Raw genomic sequence first — 19,337 nt, forward strand, 5'->3', positions numbered from 1 at the left:
TCATCTTAAATTTTCGCTACTTGGTGTTACTTGATTCAGTTGCTGTTGTTGTTTGAGCAGCAACAATTTCTTCTTTTATAATCTCGTCACCAACTCCACGTGGAGTGAATAATTCAAAGAAGCTCAGAGTTTTGGAATGGGAGGGTCTTTTTGATCCAACATTGGTACCACCACTGCTGACAATTTGCTCTTCTTTGTTCGCCATAGTAACATACCCTGAAAAGATATCAAACAATGTTACGGCCAATGTGACAAATAGTGGACCCTTCAAAATTCCACTTTGCCCAAACACATAAATGCCTAAAATAATTGAGACACCTAGTAGTGTTGGATTTCGTTTTTTGAAGAGTCTTGTGAAGAGCATGGTATCAATAGCATATAGAGAAAGGTGAGCTACTAACACAATGACCCATGAAATAGATACAAATCCATCTCTACTTAGTAAATAAATAGTGGCTGGAAGCCATATAACCCAATTACTAATAAGAGGAATGACTGATAAAAAGAATGAAAGAAAACCTGTGTGAAATAAATAGTTATTGAGTGGAATTTTGAATGATTACCATTACTTGACTTCATGAACACCTACCGAATATAAATACAATTTCAAAATCTACCAGATAGAATGAAAAAGTAGTGATGAGAAAATTGATCACACCAAAGGATATCAAATAATATAATGTCTTGATAATATTGGTGTCAATACTCTCAATAATTACGGTGCTTTCTTCTTCAGTCAATGGAGAAACTTTCTTGGCCGTTTCCACAAAAAATTCATCATGCTTCACAAAATAAAACACAAATAATATGAAAAGGAATGACGAAAACACTAAAACTTTGAGATTTGAAATTAAATCGACTAGGGTTTGAAAGAATGTCTGTAAAGATGATCCAAGAATATTGATGTTAGATGCTACCAATCCTAATAAATATTGAATGAACGAATAAATGTTGTCTTGTAAATAAATCACTTGCTTTTTGCAAAACTTGTTTCCAAGTAGGGAGGAAAGTGTGTTGTTGGCAGATTTCTTTGACATGACCATGGATGTAATATTATGCAAAAAGTCGTATTGACTGTTCGCCGCACCCAACATCATGTCACAATATCTTTCTGCTGTTTTCCAAACTGTCACATTTTCAGATGGTTTGGTAACGGGTAACAAATTCGAGTGATTGTTTGTCTGCTCCACAATTGCGTTTTTATAATTATTAATACTCTCCAAAAACACATCCTTGTTCTTGTCAATAAAATCACCAATTAATTCTGTTGCTTTTTTCGATTCAATATATCCTGTCCTAGCCACCAACAGAGTAATAGAAATCAAAACAAAAGAGGCCACAATCATGGTGACAATAGTAGACAGAGTATCCGTCGTTAATAAGAAAGGACTCAATAGAATCATTGCTACCAGTATATAAATCAATGTGAACATAAATCTTTGGCCATGATTATATTCAAACCATCGTATCAGGAAATTCATTAGAAAGTATGCATAATTGGCCCAGAAAAACAAGGCAAATACAATCCGAATTTTGTAATCAATAGATTTTGTGTATGAAATTAGAAATGACTTGATCGGTTGTTTAAGCTTGGTTAATAATATACTCGTGCACATGCTCCAAAAGATGATGTGCAGATGAGGCTCAATCAATAAATAATTATTGTACAAGATGATACTAGCAAGAGCTAGAAAAATAAAACCACCTAGAGTGTAGAAGGTATATCTTCGGACTCTTTCAGGGAGAGGCATACTGTTCACGTGTGTGTGTGGTCGGGAAAAGATTAAATGCTCGTGTATTCAAAATATATTTTTCTTTTGAAGATTTTCCAAATTTAGGACGATCATTTAACTTGACCATTTTGTTCCTAATTGTTATGTTTGAGGTTTGTAGGACGCGACTGATGGCAATACTCTTGATCTTGTGACTGCTCGTTCAGTCCCAGTTCGGAATGATGCTTCGATCAACCCAAGGCAGAAAATTGTAAAAACATCAAACAATAAAAATAAAAAACCATGAGTCATCGTTTCCCGTTAAACAGTAGCAGACAAAGATCCTTCTTTGCTCGAATTCAACCCTCCTCCTCATCATCTGCTTCATCATCATCTTCATCAGCACCGCAACAATCAGGATCACAAGAATCAAAAACAACGGATACTCATTCTGTTTCGGAAGAACAATCCATCAATTTATTTAATCATTCAATGATCGATGAACACGTTGAAGGAAGTAGTAGTGGATATCAATTGCATGTTTTAAAGAAACATCCCTCTCTGTTTGAAGATTCTCCATCATGTTTTAATGTTGATGACAAATCAAATTTTATTAAAGTAGAAAAGAATATGGTTACCATTAAATATACAGGGAGAGGAAATCAACAACAAGAAATTGGCTCTATTCGGGCCAACGTTCCGTTTTCAGGAAGAAATTTAATTGATTATTTCGAAATTCAAATAATTTGTGCTGGAGAACGATCCTCCATCATGATTGGACTAACTGACGAGAAATCTGATTTTGTAAATACGCGACATCCTGGATATGATGCTAACTCTTTTGGATTATTTGGATTAGATGGTGCCATGTACACGTAAGTAGTTTTGCAATAGACATTTTTCTAAATCAATTGGCAAATCATGATTGAAATATTTGACATCCAATAGAAACTCAAAAAAGGTGAAATCAATTACAACAAAATTTGCAGATGGTGATGTTATTGGTTGTGGAGTCAACTACAATCAAAAGAATATTTTCTTTACAAAGAATGGAGTGTCTCTAGGAGTTGCATTTCAGATCAAGTCGTGCGGAAGATTAGTACCCACTGTTGGCATGCATTCTAAAAACGAAGTGGTGAAGGGAATATTTTCCAATTTCCGCTTTGATTTAGATTCCATGATTGAAAACGAACGGAGAAATGTACAACAATATGTAGATAGTATTAAATTATTTGATGAAGACACCAGTTCTTCGTGGAGCCAAACACTTTCTGACAAGTCGACTGAACGAAGAGAAGGAAGCGAATTAGACCTACTAGTGAGAGATTATCTTTTTTATTATGGGTTTAGTGATACTCTAAAGGTATTTGAGCAATCAGCTGCCCTTAAGCCCACCCTTGATAACTCGTGTGAAACTAGAAAAATAATTTGTAAATTAATTGAAGCTGGTGAGGCCCAAAAAGCATGTACCATGATTGAGGAAAAGTTTCCTGAATGCCTAAACGAATATGATGATGTAAGATTACGCCTCTATTGTCAAATAATGATTGAAATGCTCAAAAATCATCAATTATTGGAGGCTTTACAGTTTTCAAAACAGAAGATAGCGAGATACATCTTCACCAACAATAATATGGACCAATTTGATGGCGTGACTAATGGGTCGTCACCAAGCACATCATCCAAGAAAAAGAAGAAAAATGCAGCAAGCCTTTCTAAGTTGGCTTTGGAAACGGTGGGGTTGTTGGCTTTCAGTGACTTGTCTACCTGTCCCTTCACTCATCTCTTAAGCCAAGATTATAGAAATGAATTATCATCACTTGTAAATCAAATGTTATTGGCCTATTCGGGTGAGAAGAGAAGTTTCTCATCTCTAGAGACCTGTGTGAGGCAATTGGATCTCGTAAGGAAAGCACTCATTGAGAATGGATCTGGAAACTTGATCGACTACGATAGCTTATAGGTGCCCCAGCACTATTAATTGACTCTGTAGAGTAAATGTTGTAAATTTCGTAAAGACTCTGAGCTTGTGTTTACAAAAAACCAAAACACAAAAAATGTTTAGCAGATCGCCTCGGAATCATTCTCTTCTCTTCGTTTCGTTGATCATGGCCTTGACCATGCTTGTTGTGATCGCTCATGCTACTGATCCCAACATCAATGTTGATCTCACTGGTCATCAAGATATTCATCAACAACAACAACAACCACGATCATCAGATTCTCCTCTCATCATCATTCGTGGTGGCATTGTTGTAACACACGACAATGAATTTCCAGCCAATATTGTGATTAAAGATGGCAAAATTACACACATCTTCTCTCGTACCAATCCTTCATGGAGTATTGATTATGAACATCAAGTATTAAATCGCGACGGAATTGATATCTCATCACAAAATGTCAAGATTGTGGATGCTACTGGTAAATATGTCATGCCAGGTGGAATTGATCCACACGTGCATTTGGCTCTTCCTTTCAGTAAGTTTCGTAATTGATGAAAGAAGTCCATTTGAGATGAATTTCATGATGACGAAAACTGACACTACGTTGTGAAATCTAATTCAAATGTATGGCCCATATTTGAATATCATCATCATAGTGGGTACTGTGAGCAAGGATGATTTCTATCATGGAACACGAGCTGGTCTTAGTGGTGGTACAACCATGATTATTGATTTGTAAGTTGTCATGACTCAAGTTAATGTTTATGAAATTATTCATTTGAACAGTGCCATTCCATCCAAAGGCCAAAGTTACATTGACATTGTCAAAGAATATAAAAAGAGAGGTGAAAAGTTAAGCTGTGCAGATTATGGTCTTCATGTGGCCATCACAGGATGGGATGACAACACTGCACGAGAAATGGAAGAACTTGTTAAAAATCACGGAATTAATAGTTTTAAATTTTTCATGGCGTATAAGGGAGTACTGCAAGTCGATGATGCCAATTTGTATCAAGGATTTAAAAAGGCTCTTGAAATGTAAGTTTAGAAAGTTCATGCTTTTGCAATTAATTTTCCATCATTATTACATTATACAAAGTGGAGCTATTTCTCAAGTTCATGCGTAAGTATTATTATTTCTTGATGGCTTCAACCTTGACAATGTGTGAACACATTTCACAGAGAAAATGGTGACTTGGTAGTGGAGGGACAACGAAAATTATTCGAAATGGGAGTGACTGGTCCAGAAGGTCATCCACAGAGCAGACCAAAGAATGTAGAGGCAGAGGCTGTTCACAGAGCAGCTGAAATTGCATACTCTGTTGGAAATGCTCCTCTCTGTAAGTAGTTGTTTCTTCCATAATGTTCCTTTTTATTCATTCCACTTGATACAACAGACATTGTTCATGTCATGTCGAAAGATGCCATGGATGAAATTGCACGTGCCAAAGCAAAGGGCTACAGAATTGTTGGTGAACCCATTGCTGCTGGTCTCACTCTCGATGAAAGTGTTTATTACAATGGGGACTGGCTTCAAAGAGCGAAGTATGTGATGAGTCCTCCCATACGAAGCAAAGCAGATCAACTTGCTCTCATTTCAGGTTTAAAGAACAAAATTTTGGACCTCACAGGAACTGATCATTGTGTCTTTGACTCTGAACAAAAGAAGATGGGTCTTCATGACTTTAGAAAAATTCCAAATGGTATCAATGGTCTCGAGGATAGAATGTCCGTGCTCTTTGATAAGCTTGTTGCCAGTGGTGAATTATCTCCAAGCGATTATGTGCGTGTGACGAGTACTGAAGCTGCTCAAATATTTAACATTTATCCTCAGAAGGGTGCCATTCAGGTGGGATCAGATGCTGATATTATTGTATTGAATCCAAATGCAACAAGAGTCATTAGTGCCAAGACACATCATCAAAATATTGATTATAATGTTTATGAAGGATGGAAAGTGAGAGGAGTGGTTGATGTCACCATTTCGAACGGTAGAGTTGTTTGGGAGAATGGAAAGTTAAATGTGCAAGCTGGTTCTGGACGTTTTATTCCAACCCCACCATTTGGTAAAATGTTTAAAGGATTGAAAATGGAACAAGCTCAAAAGGCACCCATTAAGGTGGACTAGATAATTTATTTTAATTGTACCAAGAGTGTTGTGTTGATCATAAATTCGATTTGATTGAAAATCAAAGTCATTAAAAAAAAAACAACAAAAATGGACAAGCACGATAACATTGAATCAACAGATGCCTCTCTTGAAGAATCAACAACTATTAAACGTGATGAACAACATTCGGCCCCTTCAACACCTTCGTCCATCATTCCGAAGCAATCACTGGAAAGATTTCAATTTAAAAACACAATCAAAGCCGGCGGATCCATTCGTATTAGACTTGCCAGAGAAAACAAATTTATTAAAGAACACGATAGTATATCAGGCACCATAGATGTCAAATTAACTGAAGGCTTGGATTCATCCCTATCTAAAAAACTGATATTGAGATGCAAAGCCTTTGAGCGTCTTCTCAAGAAACAAGAGAATGAACAATTCGAGTTGGAAAAAGAAAATGTATTTTGCTTGGATTACATTTTAATCAAGGACTTTATGAATGAAGACCTCGAAATTGGCCAGCATTCATATCCATTTACTTATCTATTACCGGATAGAATTCCGACAAGTATATTCCATGAAAGAAATGACACTCAATACGTCATTTGTTACAAACTCAAAGCGTTCCTAGTAACAGAACATGATGCAGTAACGTTGCAACCTCATTCTCCTTCTCCTCCAACTTACACAGAGCAGAAACATTCCCATCAACATCACCATCCTAACAATGAAGAGATGACACAGAACCAACATCAAGAAAAATCTTCCAAGAAAAAATCCCTTGTTGTCAAGAACGCAGATTCCTTTCACAAATGCAAAATTGAAAAGTCTTGCATATTTTTGGTTAGTGAATTATATCCAACACTTGAGGGAATTGGAAAATCTTCAATGCATTTTGAAACCTCGAAAAAGTTTCTATTCTCTTCGAAAAAGCTGAAAATAAGCTGTAATTTTGCAAGAAATGTTTTTAGAATGTTTGATGACGATATCGTTTTTAATCTCCTCATTGACAATGAATCATCAAAAACCGTCAACAAAATAGTAATCGAGCTCATACAATCGTTTAAGCATATAGATTCTGATGAAAAGGAAAATGACAGCTCTGCCATTAAAATTTTTGAATCGAAAACAGAACAAGTTGAGGAAACTGTGATGTTTCAGAAACAATTTGATGAACCTGTCGAACCTGAAGCAAAATTGGAAAAGAAGGTGATATTTGAAATACCATCTTATCGTGACATGTCATCAGAAGTTAATGTTAAGAAGACTGAGGGTAGCAAACCAATCAATGAGCAATATGATGCTTTTGAAAACAGAAAGTATTGGCTTCCAAGCGTCAACAATTCCAAACTCATTCACGTCTCATACGCTATTAAGGTTACTTGTATGGTTTCTTCATTTGTTGGTCCTGATGTTGTGTTGTCATGTCCCCTCTATATTAAGCCCTCGGTGACAGGTCTTCATTACCCCAAGAAGGATTAAATAATGATTCAAGAGTATTTCAGGAATAATCTTTTCGCTACAGCTTGTTGTTACTAAAAAAAATGAAGTTGTTGTATGACTTGAGAAGATTGTTTTCCGATTGTTGTGGACCACATGGAAAAATTATTCTCGTCGGAAAGGAGCATCAACGAGATTCAGATGAAATTTGCATGACTTGTTGTTCATCTGGAATTTTAAATTTTGATTTATTGGAATTTTCCTCTGATCAACAGAGTGACGAAGAAATTGTGTTTCAAAAAACAATCAAAAGTTTTCTAAAATCACATAATTTTCAATATGGATTTTATGGAAGCTCTTTTGGATTGCTCACATGTATCATGTATATATTGTTCAAAGAAGATTGTGAAAATTATTCTTTATTCAAGTTAAACTATTTGCTGCAGAATGTAGTACCCCAGTGGATGGACGAATTCTTTGATCGACAACAAATTCCTGTTCAAGCTCTCTCTTTGAAGATCTTACTGTCCATAATGAAAACCAAGTGGTGTGGAAACAAATTATTAAGGCTCTCCTCTCATCATGTGAATGTTATGAGCGCTCTTTCTGTTCGAATTTTCTCTCATGTGTTTTTACCGAAATTTGGATCCTCTCAATCGATTATAGGAAGAAAAAACGATGTCAATTATGTACAGTTATATGGAGAAGGAATAACGTATGAAGATAGTGTGTTGAAAAAAGGATTGATTATGAACATTCCGTTTCCAGAAATTGTAAAATCTGTCACAAAATCAAAAAACATCCAGAATAAGAAAATTATTGTATTTAAGGAATCCATCCTTCTGACTCCACCCAAGAGTGAAGAAGCATACACCGAGAGCAACCTTGGAGCCATGATTAAGCTGAGGTCATCAGGAGAAGAAAATACGCTTGATCTTGTTAAAGAGAGAATCAAAGAGTGGAAACAAAGTGGCATTGAAATAGTTGCATGCCAAAAATTAATTGACAAGCCCATTCAACTCCTCATGCTAAAGCATGACATAATACCCATTGAGAGAATTTCACAATTTTACATTGATGATGTCATTCGACTGACAGGTGCTTCTCCAATTTCCTCCATTGTTTTTCCAATTCAAAAATCAGATATTGGACAAATCACTTCAATATCAGAAATTCAAGTAATGGGACGAAGGTAGGTGTTATTATGACAATGCATCTTCAACTTTCGATAATTATGAATGTCAGTTGTATTTATTTCACAAACGAGACAGCAGAATCCGAAGTGTATTCTGTATTACTCTGCTCTCCATCACATTCTCAATCCCTTGAGCTAGAACACGTCATGAAAAGCGCACAAACAGGTCTCAAACTGCTTGTTTCACAGCCTTTCGTAGTTGCTGGCTCTGGTGTGACTGAATTTTTATTAGCTCAATATTTTACGGAGCAGTCAAGATTGGATAAATCAAGAATTTTTTCAATACTCTCACTGCAAAAAGAAATGGAACTAATCACAAGAAGCTTGAACATGCTGAGCAAAACCATTGCTCAAAAAGAATCATCAAACATGATTTTAGAGGAATACGTCTTGTGTATGAAACAGAAGAATTGTGACCTATCGAGCTCTCTGACTCCTTCCAAACATGGTCTCGTTGTCACACCCACCTATTCTTGCTTTTCATTGAATTCTCAAGTTACCGAATCAGAAGCGAAGGAAGTGTTGAGATATTCTGTAGAATTTGATCGAACAACACAAACGATGGAATTCAATATTGATTCACCAAACGAGAACGAAGAGAGAAACATGATTTTGGACATTTCATTCGCAAAGAAACAAGCGATTGCCTCTGCGTTTCAATGTTTTCACACCCTCATGCAATCAACACAGACCACTAGACAGTAATTTCATAATAACAGTGTCACATACCATGTTGTTGAGAATTCCACATTCCAACTTTTGTCTCACACGAATTATTTTAGAAATCTCACAGAAACATTCCCATTCTCCATTCGATTTGCTAACCCATCATCATGATTGAGCTCCTTGTTTTACCTTAGTGACCAGAAATGACCCGAGCGAGCATCCACAAAAAAAACCAAAAGATCCTCCGACGATTTTGGTTTTCAGCAAAGACGCGCATCGCGTGAGCGTTTCTTGGCTTTGGTTCATTTTTCTCTCTTGCCAAGAACGAGAATAATAGCCTCTCTCTATTCATCAAACGCAAGATTGAAGAAGGCTTTCAAAGTCTTCTCGCATACAACAAATTGTGTTTTTTCACTCGTATTGGTTGTTTAACGAACACCACAGACGAGAAATACCAAGATCTGAGTTGTTTGATTAATGTAATTGATTGCTTTAGGATCAATCAGTATTAATATCATCATCGGATTGAAAAGGTGAGTAGCACTGCTTGTTGTTTGAAACAAGTCTTGTTCTATCAATGCAAATGAATCACAGATTCCTAGATAATATTAGAGCATCATTGATCTTGAAAATCAGCATTCAATATTTTATATTTACAATACTTTTCGATCAACTTATTTGAGAATGCACTCAACTCCCTATTTGTTAAATGCTGTGTCTTCAACAACTCCATCATCATCATCCACACCCTCTCACTTCTCTACTAGAGCCGAGTCTTCAGTGACCAATACTAGTAGCCCTTCTTCTTTGTTTCATCCGGGGAATAGTAGTAGCGTTGTAGTAGAAAATCATCCACAAGTTGCACCGAACAACAAACATAACACCAATGCAGATATTGATTACTTGTCTTGCAACTTGCTTCCCATGCGATCGTCTTCTGTTCTTGTCCACAGCAGCAGCAGTGGTGGTGTGGAACACGAGATTCACACACACATTCAAGAAGCTCAACCTCGACTTCATCACTCTCGACCTTATTAGAAGAGCGTTGTTTGATTCACGAGAGTACTTCATCCATCATGTGCAATAACAACAACAACTACTTGGAAAGTCAGTCATCTTGTTTGAAATCAATGAACAACAGCAACAACAACCCCAACCCAACACAGAAATTACAACTCTTAATACCCAACAATAGTTTTCAGATGAATAACAACAATACCTCATCTCCATCTCCAAGTCAGGTCTCCTCTTGTACATTTTCATTCCCTAACTCACCTGCTTCTTCAAGTAGCAGCAGCACTACAACCACTCCCAAAAGTAATCCTAGCACTCCAACCACTCCTAACAGATTATTGAATCATTTCCCACCCTCACAGCCTCGATCTTTAATTGAAATTCATCTCAAGAATAATGCATTCAGTAGTGTGGTCTCGCAAAAGTCTTCTACGGCACTGAAAACAACAACAACTCCTCCTCCAAATTCGACTCACGCGAGTTGTACAAAGACTTCATTCATCATGAATAATAGAACACTCACGACAACGACAACCACCACTGGTATCAAGAAGGTAACACAGAGTGATCATCCAAGTAGAAAATCATGCACAAGTACTACTAGTAAGGTATCCAACAAACAACACCCAGTTTCTCCCTCCCATCATTCTCAACCATTACCAGCCTCAATCCACAGTTTTACTCTACCTCCATGTGTTTATACGGATTCTACGACGACGACCATTGTTGCTAATACAACAACATCTTGTACTGATAAGAACATGTTCTTGCATCATCATCAAGTGGCACCAACCACATCTTCGATTTCTACATGTACCATACAAACCCACAACTTGAATAACACCATGTTTTCCCAAGCCACTCTTGTTCCTTCTTCCTTTTCAAATCCAGCCTCTCTTTGGATGAAATCAGAGAGTGGTGGTTCATCATCTCCTCTCAAAGTACCGAGCCCAAGTCGAATTCACTCTAACTATATTTACAGTCCCTTTACGTATAACTTTATAAAGCAGAATACTCCCTCAAGAAATAATGCCAAACCCAAGAATGCTCAACAAAAGTCAAAATCCAATGAGACAGATGATGGTGAAAAACAAGCGATTGAACGTTTGGAAGCGTTTTATTTGAAGAAGAGCGAGTTGCTTGCCAGTCATTTGCTGAGTAAGATGGATCACTTTTATAGAAGCTTACTTTCGTGTATTCAAGATATTTTACTTAGACTCATGGATACAAGTCGTACCACTCAGTGTGATGAAACAGTCATGAAGAAACTCGACAGAATTCAACGCATGATCAACTTGAAGAAATATATTAGCTCTCGTATCAAGGAATTTGATGAGTGGCCCATGTTTTTCGATAGCTGTATCACACAAGTGTCTGCAGAAGATCTGTCACGACTCGAAGATATTGAACGATGTACCAATAACTTTAAAGTAATCATTACTGGAAAGGAAGAGTTGACAAAGAACTTGAATTTAGCTAGCTTAAAAACTCGGCTGACCGACCATCAAATGTTTCAATACGTGACACAGTTCATTGCCACATGTTGCTGGGTCGATAGAAAGGCTATTCCTGAAGATGTTATGAATTGTTTAAAGTTTTTCACAACTATTCCAACCTCAGATCAAGTTGACTTGCTCAAGCTTGCTAAAAAACAAGATGATCATTGGACAAACCGATACGACACCCCAACCTTGTGTTCTCTACAAGACTTGGCAGACTCAGATGACGACGTACCCATGCGAGATTGTACAAATGCATTCTCATTCACTTTAATGTAATTACACTGCGAACTCTATTTTACACTGATGTTTGCAATATTTGTGGAGGCTACAAATACCACCATCTGATCATTATTGCTATCAACATTTTCAATTTCGGGTGTTGCATTGAAAGGAAGAAGTACGACATCTCCCTTTACAAACTTTTCATTGTTAATCAGTCCCTTTCCCTCCAAAACAATTGCTATTGAAATAGAGTTAGTGGTCCATTGATATTTGTCATATTGCTTTGGTAAAACAATTTTCTGTACCTTAAACTCTGAAACAGGTGGTGCATATAACGTCTCAAAATCGTTCAGCTTCTCACCATTACACTTCATCTTGGCCAAAGCACCATCATCATAGGTCAACATCTGAACTAGTGTTTCGGTGTCAATAAACTTGGGTGTAAGCCCAGCTCTTACAACATTATCGGATGAGGCCATACATTCAATACAATCTCCAGATAGATAAGCATGTGGCTCGTTTGGACCAAGAAATAGCCCCTCACCAGGTTTTAAAGTGATATAGTTCAAAAAGAATACTGAGAAACAGCCAATATCATTCGCATAGTCACTGTATAATCGCAAAATTAAATTTTCAAGGCTAGATCTCGTTTCATTTTGATTCAACCGGTTAATGAGATTTGGTAGATGTGTCTCAACTTGAGACTTGCTGCTCGTCATTAGAGCATGGAAAAGTTTTTGAAGAAGACTTTTACGTTCTTCTGCAGATAATTTGGCGATATCTTGTTCTGTTAAAGAAATAACATGCTCCACCAATTCTTGATTCTGAGATTTTAGCAATGATTGAAACTCTGGCACTTGTGTGATGTTGGAAATTATTGTTTCTAATTTTTGGAATGCGCACAATGCTTCGAAATTGGTCAAAGCACAACACAATTCTGGTTTGTGGTAAGGATCCTTGTAGTGTTCGGGATCACTTTTAAACAATTTTTGAGCAAGTTGTTCATCGGGATGAGCCTGGATCGAAAGTGCTTGGTTTACAGACAACACTTTGAATAGGTATGGAAGGGATGCGTACTCATATCCTCTGCTTTGAAAAAACTCTGAAATTTCTTCACTGGAAAAGTAGTTACTGACTTGACTTTTCAGGAATGATGAAAGCAATTCGGACGATGGTTGTACTTTAGATGGAGCATTCGGATGAGTGCCCATCCATAACTCAGCATAGGGTTTCTCCGTATCAATTTTCTTTTGATGAATTGTTTCATAGTTCTCTTTGATGAGGCCACACACCGTGCTGTTTTGGCCTTTCTTTCCCCAAGCGTAGTGCTGAACGGCACACTCGAGACGTTGCATTTTTTTCTTTTCGAAAAAACAAAAACGCGTGAATTCAGAAAGCATGTTTAATTGATTGTGAAAATTCAAACCATCTCCATTGGCTGTTGTGGTTGCTCTTGTTGAGTGGTTACAGTATTAGTTGGTTCTTGATTGGATGATGATGTGATGGTATCTTGAACTGGTTGAGAGCTTGATGCAGCAGAATGGCCTTTCAACTTTCTCAGCAAGTTTTGAATTCGTTGTTCTTGTTCAGGAGGAACTTGCCAAGTAGTGGGTGCAGATAGCCGATCAACATTTTCCAAAACTACAATGGTCTTTTCTGTAAGTGTTGAATCTTTTGGAATTTTGATATTAACCTCACTATTAAGAGCATACGTAGGTGTATTACCTGTTGATGATGGGACGTAGAGTCGTTGTTTGTGATCATAAAGAATGTGCTGCAAACAAAAATCAACTCCCAATAATCGCTTATTGAAGCATTGAGGGTGACAGCAAAGTGGTACTTTCTTTTCATCGTCTTGATATTTTTCAACCTTCTCACAATGATAAATTTGTTGATTTTCTGCAGGAAAGCTAACAGTTGGTACTACTATTATACTGTCTTCATTTCTGTTCACTTGGTTTTTAGGATTGTAGTAATTATTGTAATTGACTTTTTTGAGACGAATTTTGATGTCCGAGTTAATATTTGGATTTTGTTCGAGAATTGCATTGGCTGCAATTTCTCTTTGAATCAAGAATTCATTATATTTTCTTTCCAATTCGTTTCTGACTTTTCTGTGCCTTTTTTGATACAATTTCAATAAGGTCTCAATGTGATGTTTTCGAACTTGAAGAAATTCCATCTCTGACAACTGTTGAGAATTATTTCCGAACGAAAGAGCAGGATATTCTTCAGTGGCTCCATCCTCATCGGTTGGCTCATCAGATTCTGTATCTGAACCGGTTAATTCATCTGAAGATGGTTGCTTCTTGTTGAACTTTCGCTTTCTTTTATGAGGTGATGTCTTCTTAGGTTTGGGTTCTCTTCTGGGGTCAAAAACACGATTCACTCCGGTGTAATCATCGGAATCGGTATCTTCATCGTTATTGATGTTTTCATAGGGATATGGTAAAATGTTTTCTACAGTGGCAGAGCCAGCTGAAGAAAATACAGGTGTTGTTGTTGATGCAGCTGATGATGCAGGTTGGGCTGAAGATGTTGTAGGTTCCACTGTGGAAATTGGTTTTTCAGTAGTACTGGCTTGAGTCTGTCCTGATGACGACACAGCAACCTCTTTAGAGGCTACGCTTGTTGTGGTATCAGATTCCGATTTAGATGCCTTTTTCCTTCCCCTCTTTGTTTGGGTTTCTCCAGAAGCAGCCTCCTCCGATTGTTTCTTACTCTTTTTCGAGTATCCAGATTGTCCCTTTTCAATAATTCCTAGCTTTGTTTTGTGGGCAACACAATATCTAGCATCTTCTTGGTCGATTTTGACTGGGTTTCCGCATTGTTTCTTACCTGAATACTCACACTTCTTGAAAGGAGCCGTCGGATCCTGAAGAATGTGTTTTACACAAAAATCAAATCCTTTCATCGGTTTTTGTGTACAAACGCTACCTCCGAACGCACACAACAGCCGATTATCCTTGGCTGAAGTGTGTGGCTTCTTTGGCAAGATGTCAATACCAGTTCTATCATAGATAGGTTTTCCGTCATCCGTAAATCCAATAGGTTTGCACAGATTAGTTGTTGTATTTGTGTTATTTTGTTGTTGTTGATCGACGGTGCTACCATCTTGAGCTGATGATGCTGAAGCCTGCGACTTCTCACTCATTTTTTGTTTGATGAAGAGCAGCATGAAAGCCTTTCGTGTTTCGTAGTTTCATGATCATGGAAACAGCTGGATCAAGTGTCGAATAATGATTGTTAAATATTAAACATAATTGGAAAAATCCTGAAAACATCAAATTTACCCTTTCGATCATTCTCCATTGAATCATGCAGTCGAACAACAAGTATCAAAAAATATGCACAACCTCCTCACTTCCTCGACGACATATGGGGAACATGACGATAAGGACAGTGGTTCAAGCGTCAATTCTCGAAGCATTCTCCACCCACCATCGTCCTCAATTTATTTTCCTCACCAACTGAGTAAACGACATGACCTTGCCACAAGCGATTCCAATGCATTGCATGAAGACTCTCAAACTCTGGATGATGACCATGAAATGCATACTTCTGCTATGGAACTTCTATATGAATCCAAAGTTGGCTCAGTATTTGTAAAAGGAGCACGCTTTGGAATGCGTTTTTGCGGTGTTCTATTGGTAATTGCAGCCATATCATTATTGGTATTGAACTTTGGCTTTTACTTTGCTGTGATATTACCCATGATGAACACACAATGGTGGACGTATTGTTTTCACCTTGCCTTTGGAGTTTACATGGCCATCTCTGTTGGCTTTAACTATTTTCAGTGCATTCGTGTCAGTCCAGGAAACACTCCAAAAGAATGGGTTCATTCACTTGGCGATTTTGAGTCTTTTAAAAGAATTCCAAAAACAATCCCAGGAAAAACCTGGAGCAAATGGTGTGGAAGATGTCAACAACCAAAACCAGTAAGAGCTCATCATTGTCATATTTGTGATACATGTGTGTTGAGGATGGACCATCATTGTCCTTGGTTGAATAATTGTAAGTGTTGTGGATGGAATTGATCATGAAATCTTGACGCTAATATTTTGTGTAAACATAATAAGGTGTTGGACTGGAAAATCACAAGTACTTTCTGAGTTTCGTCATATTCTTGGCGATTGCGTCAATCTATCAGTTCTTCATGATTGGATTTGGCTTGGCTGGTGTGTACTCTCCTGATCCTGTGTTGCTTGAATCGTGGGATTTTTATGCCATGTTAGAAATGATTCTCAGTGGCTCTGTTGGAATAACCATGCTCCTATTCTCTGCTTGGCACATTTATCTGGTGTTAACAAACCAAACCTCAATTGAATTTCAATTTAATAAGGGTAAAGAGGATGGAGAAAATCCCTTCGACATAGGTATTCTCCAAAACATACAACAGGTATTTGGTCTATTAAGTCCACAACCTTCTGTTTTGTGTTGGATGAAGTTGCTGCTACTTCCCAATGCCCAAAAATCTCATCTCGATGGGGTCAGCTATCCAACAAATCAACAAGAAAAAGTATGACAATTTTGAGAATGCACAATAAATTGCCTTCTACAAGATTGTGCACGAGTTGTCTTCATGTCTGAACATTTCTCGTAATTTTTCTGGAATTTCATTTGAAGAAATAGGCTTGACAATATCTGCGATAGCGTCATATCTCAAATAGACAAGCATGTATGCAGTATTAAATCCTCCAAAATTTGCTTGTATGGCCTCAAAGGATGAAATTTTTGTGGCTTTCGCATCATCGAAAAGATACCACTCTTTGGAATGAAGGTCCTCACTGACATTAATGGCAACAACATAGTGACCACTATGAACGGTTGAACCTTTGTGAATCAAGACAGCGTGGAGGGAATACGAGTAATCCTTCTTATTTCCATTCTTTTGCTTTACAAATTCTGTTAAATTAATATGATCGTCAAATTCATACGTATCTGTGACTTTTTGTAAGGTTCCCAATGGAGTATAATCGAATCGTTTCAGATGAAGCATGAGTACTTTAGGTAAATGTGTAAAAGTAGAATATTTCTTTGCATCTTGAAGGCCATAGCCCTCAGCATGATACTTGTTCTGTCCTGATAAAATTTCAGGTTTTACATATCTGTTGAAGGAGTCATAAATATTTCGGCAGCCCTTGACATCAAGTTGTATGTCATAGAATGATTCTTCTTTTGAACTTCTAAAGTCAACATTAATGCATTCAATTCCGCTTTCAACTTTTCCCAAAAAGAGTTGGCTAATACTTTTTGAAACAGAGGTGTTTTTCATCTTTTGCTGTAAGTCGTCAAGAAGAATACGAGCAACCTCTTGAATGTCATGCTGTTCAAAAACTTGATTTCCAGTCCATCCGAAACTATCAATCAAACATTTTGTGGAAACTGTTCCTGTATATGAATGACCCTCTTCAATCGGATCGCAGGCTTTTTGTAAATTATAAAATACTCTAGCCATTGCTTTAGAAATTGAATCCACATCCTCCTTATCCATCATCATTGTAAATACGCTTCTTCTAAACTTTGGAATGTGAAATAGAGTTTGTAAAAGAGAATTTAAACTATTCGTCACAAATAAATGGTTACTCTCAAAACCAATTAAAAGTAAATAACACTTACTAGCAAGTAGCCCCTTCATTCCGAAGACCTGCATATACTTTAACTCTCTTCATTGTTGCTTGACCCACACTTTTGGTAGTAGCAGCTTGCTTTGCAAATCGAGATACTAATAGTTGCTCTTTTTTAGATCGGCCAAGAAGAGAGACCAACAGGCAACCACCTCCGACGAACAAGCACCACTTCCAAAACGTTGCACTCGTAAACATCTTGACAGCCCTCTCAGGACTTGATTTTACATATTGTAGAATACTACTCAAGAAAGATGTATTGGTTTGTTCATCGTTGTGCTGTTGAACAAACGAGGTAGGTAACGACCCAACAAACCGTTGAGGTGAATACATGTGCGTTGGAGCCATTTTTTGCGTTCAATCAATTTTATCAATCCACAGTGACTGTAGAGCTTGAAAGTTTTATAAACTTTCATTGAATCTTTAAATGATCCAAGATATGAATGACTCTGATATCTCTCTTCAAGTAAATTGGTGGTTCAGTGAACGAAGCCACAACGTTCATATTACATTCAAAAAAATGCAAAGACCACGCAAGTTCATGATCTTCAATTCGCTGAGCGGTGATGACGATGATTTGATGACCGAGTTGAATCCTAAAATCTCTACACCATCACTCTCGCCTGGTAGAAATCGACTGTCTCCTCTTACATCCCCTCTTTCTCCACACTCTCCTACTCAGAGTGCAATCTCACAACTGAGTATTGAAAAGATGAAGAACTCCTTGTACAATATTGTGATGGGGCCAATAGATAGCGATTTAGATCAAATTACAACCATCGGAAAGGACATTCCACGACTGCTAGGACGTATCACTGTAAATGATAACATTAAATTTAATCATCAGACCAATGATGATCCGAAAAATGTCACAAGCAGTTCCACACTTACAACCACGACCACCACTCTAGAGGTTGTTGAAAGAAAGAAACGAATTGGAGAATTTTTAATTGTTTTAGCGAGAGAAATACTTTTACAAAATTCACCTGAATTGGCACAATCCATTGGAGAAACGTTAATGCAGGAAGTTGATTTGGAATTACACTCCACACTTACACAATATGTAGTTGATGCATTTGGAATGAATTGTCCAGGTGAGTTTTCACATAAGGGTTGTGCATTTCAGAAAATTGAAATTTATTACATGTAATACTTGTGAACGTTTTTCAAGTAATTCAGGTGTTGCGGAGCATGACGCAAGATGGAGCAGCACAACCAATAGTTTACATGAAAATGAAAGCAAAAGAACAGCTTGGACTTGAATATGTAAGTTCACTTTATAGCATCAGAATTGAAATATTTCTGTAATCCTTTTCTTACCTTACATTGCAAAATATTGATCATTTGGTAATTTTATACTCTATTTCATTGATTTATTTCATTGACTCGTTGAAATTATAGTATGATGGAAAACGTTGGAAAATTAATGTTGCTGTGGTCACAAAGGATTACGAACAAACAGTAACTGTCACACACACTAGGCTCGAAAAGATTGTTGGAAGAAATACAGAAGGGCATAACGAATTAATCTGTACTTTTACATGGCAAATTATATTTTCTTTTTCTCGTTTCATAGATCAAGAGAAAATTATTCAAGCAAAGAATATCCAGGAATTATCTGTAACTGATTATCGAAAAGAGAATAGTTTTTTACTCAACTCATTATGCTTGAAATTTGGTGAAGTTGAACAATTTAATGATTCATCAACTGTTGCCAGCTCAGACAATTCTCTGTCGAAGGAAGCTTGGAGTCAGAAAATTTCATCACTTTACAGACTCGGAAGAAATCGAATTTAGGGATTCACAATCGGTGTAATCTTTTCAATGAAATAAATCACCAACAGTGTATTGTAAATTTGTTGTTCTTTTTACAACACGCCCCAAGAGTGGAATTCAT

At 37.1% G+C, this 19,337-nt stretch overlaps 12 protein-coding genes across 12 annotated transcripts; 8 read left to right on the top strand and 4 right to left on the bottom strand.

Annotated features, from left to right (window-relative positions):
• Positions 1-16: 16 nt before the first annotated feature.
• C9374_000962 (uncharacterized protein) lies at positions 17-1,751 on the bottom strand (the record flags this gene model as incomplete). Its single annotated transcript, XM_044699827.1, has 2 exons — positions 17-519; positions 590-1,751. The coding sequence occupies 2 exons, from the start codon at positions 1,749-1,751 to the stop codon at positions 17-19; spliced, it is 1,665 nt and encodes a 554-aa protein (XP_044552104.1).
• A 264-nt stretch (positions 1,752-2,015) lies between these two features.
• On the top strand, positions 2,016-3,675 carry C9374_000963 (uncharacterized protein; the record flags this gene model as incomplete). Its single annotated transcript, XM_044699838.1, has 2 exons — positions 2,016-2,587; positions 2,661-3,675. 2 exons carry the CDS (start codon positions 2,016-2,018, stop codon positions 3,673-3,675), a joined length of 1,587 nt encoding a protein of 528 aa, XP_044552105.1.
• A 94-nt stretch (positions 3,676-3,769) lies between these two features.
• C9374_000964 (uncharacterized protein) lies at positions 3,770-5,786 on the top strand (the record flags this gene model as incomplete). The annotated part of the gene is made up of 6 exons (XM_044699849.1): positions 3,770-4,193; positions 4,315-4,393; positions 4,445-4,696; positions 4,758-4,781; positions 4,841-4,998; positions 5,056-5,786. The coding sequence occupies 6 exons, from the start codon at positions 3,770-3,772 to the stop codon at positions 5,784-5,786; spliced, it is 1,668 nt and encodes a 555-aa protein (XP_044552106.1).
• A 90-nt stretch (positions 5,787-5,876) lies between these two features.
• On the top strand, positions 5,877-7,253 carry C9374_000965 (uncharacterized protein; the record flags this gene model as incomplete). Its single annotated transcript, XM_044699860.1, has 1 exon — positions 5,877-7,253. One exon carries the CDS (start codon positions 5,877-5,879, stop codon positions 7,251-7,253), a length of 1,377 nt encoding a protein of 458 aa, XP_044552107.1.
• Positions 7,254-7,315: 62 nt separating this feature from the next.
• On the top strand, positions 7,316-9,111 carry C9374_000966 (uncharacterized protein; the record flags this gene model as incomplete). The annotated part of the gene is made up of 2 exons (XM_044699871.1): positions 7,316-8,403; positions 8,457-9,111. The coding sequence occupies 2 exons, from the start codon at positions 7,316-7,318 to the stop codon at positions 9,109-9,111; spliced, it is 1,743 nt and encodes a 580-aa protein (XP_044552108.1).
• A 645-nt stretch (positions 9,112-9,756) lies between these two features.
• Positions 9,757-10,110, top strand: C9374_000967 (uncharacterized protein; the record flags this gene model as incomplete). Its single annotated transcript, XM_044699882.1, has 1 exon — positions 9,757-10,110. The coding sequence occupies one exon, from the start codon at positions 9,757-9,759 to the stop codon at positions 10,108-10,110; it is 354 nt and encodes a 117-aa protein (XP_044552109.1).
• Positions 10,111-10,274: 164 nt separating this feature from the next.
• Positions 10,275-11,864, top strand: C9374_000968 (uncharacterized protein; the record flags this gene model as incomplete). Its single annotated transcript, XM_044699893.1, has 1 exon — positions 10,275-11,864. One exon carries the CDS (start codon positions 10,275-10,277, stop codon positions 11,862-11,864), a length of 1,590 nt encoding a protein of 529 aa, XP_044552110.1.
• Positions 11,865-11,878: 14 nt separating this feature from the next.
• C9374_000969 (uncharacterized protein) lies at positions 11,879-13,165 on the bottom strand (the record flags this gene model as incomplete). The annotated part of the gene is made up of 1 exon (XM_044699904.1): positions 11,879-13,165. One exon carries the CDS (start codon positions 13,163-13,165, stop codon positions 11,879-11,881), a length of 1,287 nt encoding a protein of 428 aa, XP_044552111.1.
• Positions 13,166-13,230: 65 nt separating this feature from the next.
• Positions 13,231-14,964, bottom strand: C9374_000970 (uncharacterized protein; the record flags this gene model as incomplete). The annotated part of the gene is made up of 1 exon (XM_044699916.1): positions 13,231-14,964. The coding sequence occupies one exon, from the start codon at positions 14,962-14,964 to the stop codon at positions 13,231-13,233; it is 1,734 nt and encodes a 577-aa protein (XP_044552112.1).
• A 193-nt stretch (positions 14,965-15,157) lies between these two features.
• On the top strand, positions 15,158-16,338 carry C9374_000971 (uncharacterized protein; the record flags this gene model as incomplete). Its single annotated transcript, XM_044699927.1, has 2 exons — positions 15,158-15,827; positions 15,893-16,338. The coding sequence occupies 2 exons, from the start codon at positions 15,158-15,160 to the stop codon at positions 16,336-16,338; spliced, it is 1,116 nt and encodes a 371-aa protein (XP_044552113.1).
• A 30-nt stretch (positions 16,339-16,368) lies between these two features.
• C9374_000972 (uncharacterized protein) lies at positions 16,369-17,788 on the bottom strand (the record flags this gene model as incomplete). The annotated part of the gene is made up of 2 exons (XM_044699938.1): positions 16,369-17,374; positions 17,433-17,788. 2 exons carry the CDS (start codon positions 17,786-17,788, stop codon positions 16,369-16,371), a joined length of 1,362 nt encoding a protein of 453 aa, XP_044552114.1.
• A 172-nt stretch (positions 17,789-17,960) lies between these two features.
• On the top strand, positions 17,961-19,237 carry C9374_000973 (uncharacterized protein; the record flags this gene model as incomplete). The annotated part of the gene is made up of 3 exons (XM_044699949.1): positions 17,961-18,534; positions 18,612-18,706; positions 18,842-19,237. 3 exons carry the CDS (start codon positions 17,961-17,963, stop codon positions 19,235-19,237), a joined length of 1,065 nt encoding a protein of 354 aa, XP_044552115.1.
• Between the last annotated feature and the right edge of the window lie 100 nt (positions 19,238-19,337).

This window comes from Naegleria lovaniensis, assembly GCF_003324165.1.
Source record: "Naegleria lovaniensis strain ATCC 30569 chromosome Unknown tig011, whole genome shotgun sequence".
Taxonomy (NCBI): domain Eukaryota; phylum Heterolobosea; class Eutetramitea; order Acrasida; family Naegleriidae; genus Naegleria; species Naegleria lovaniensis.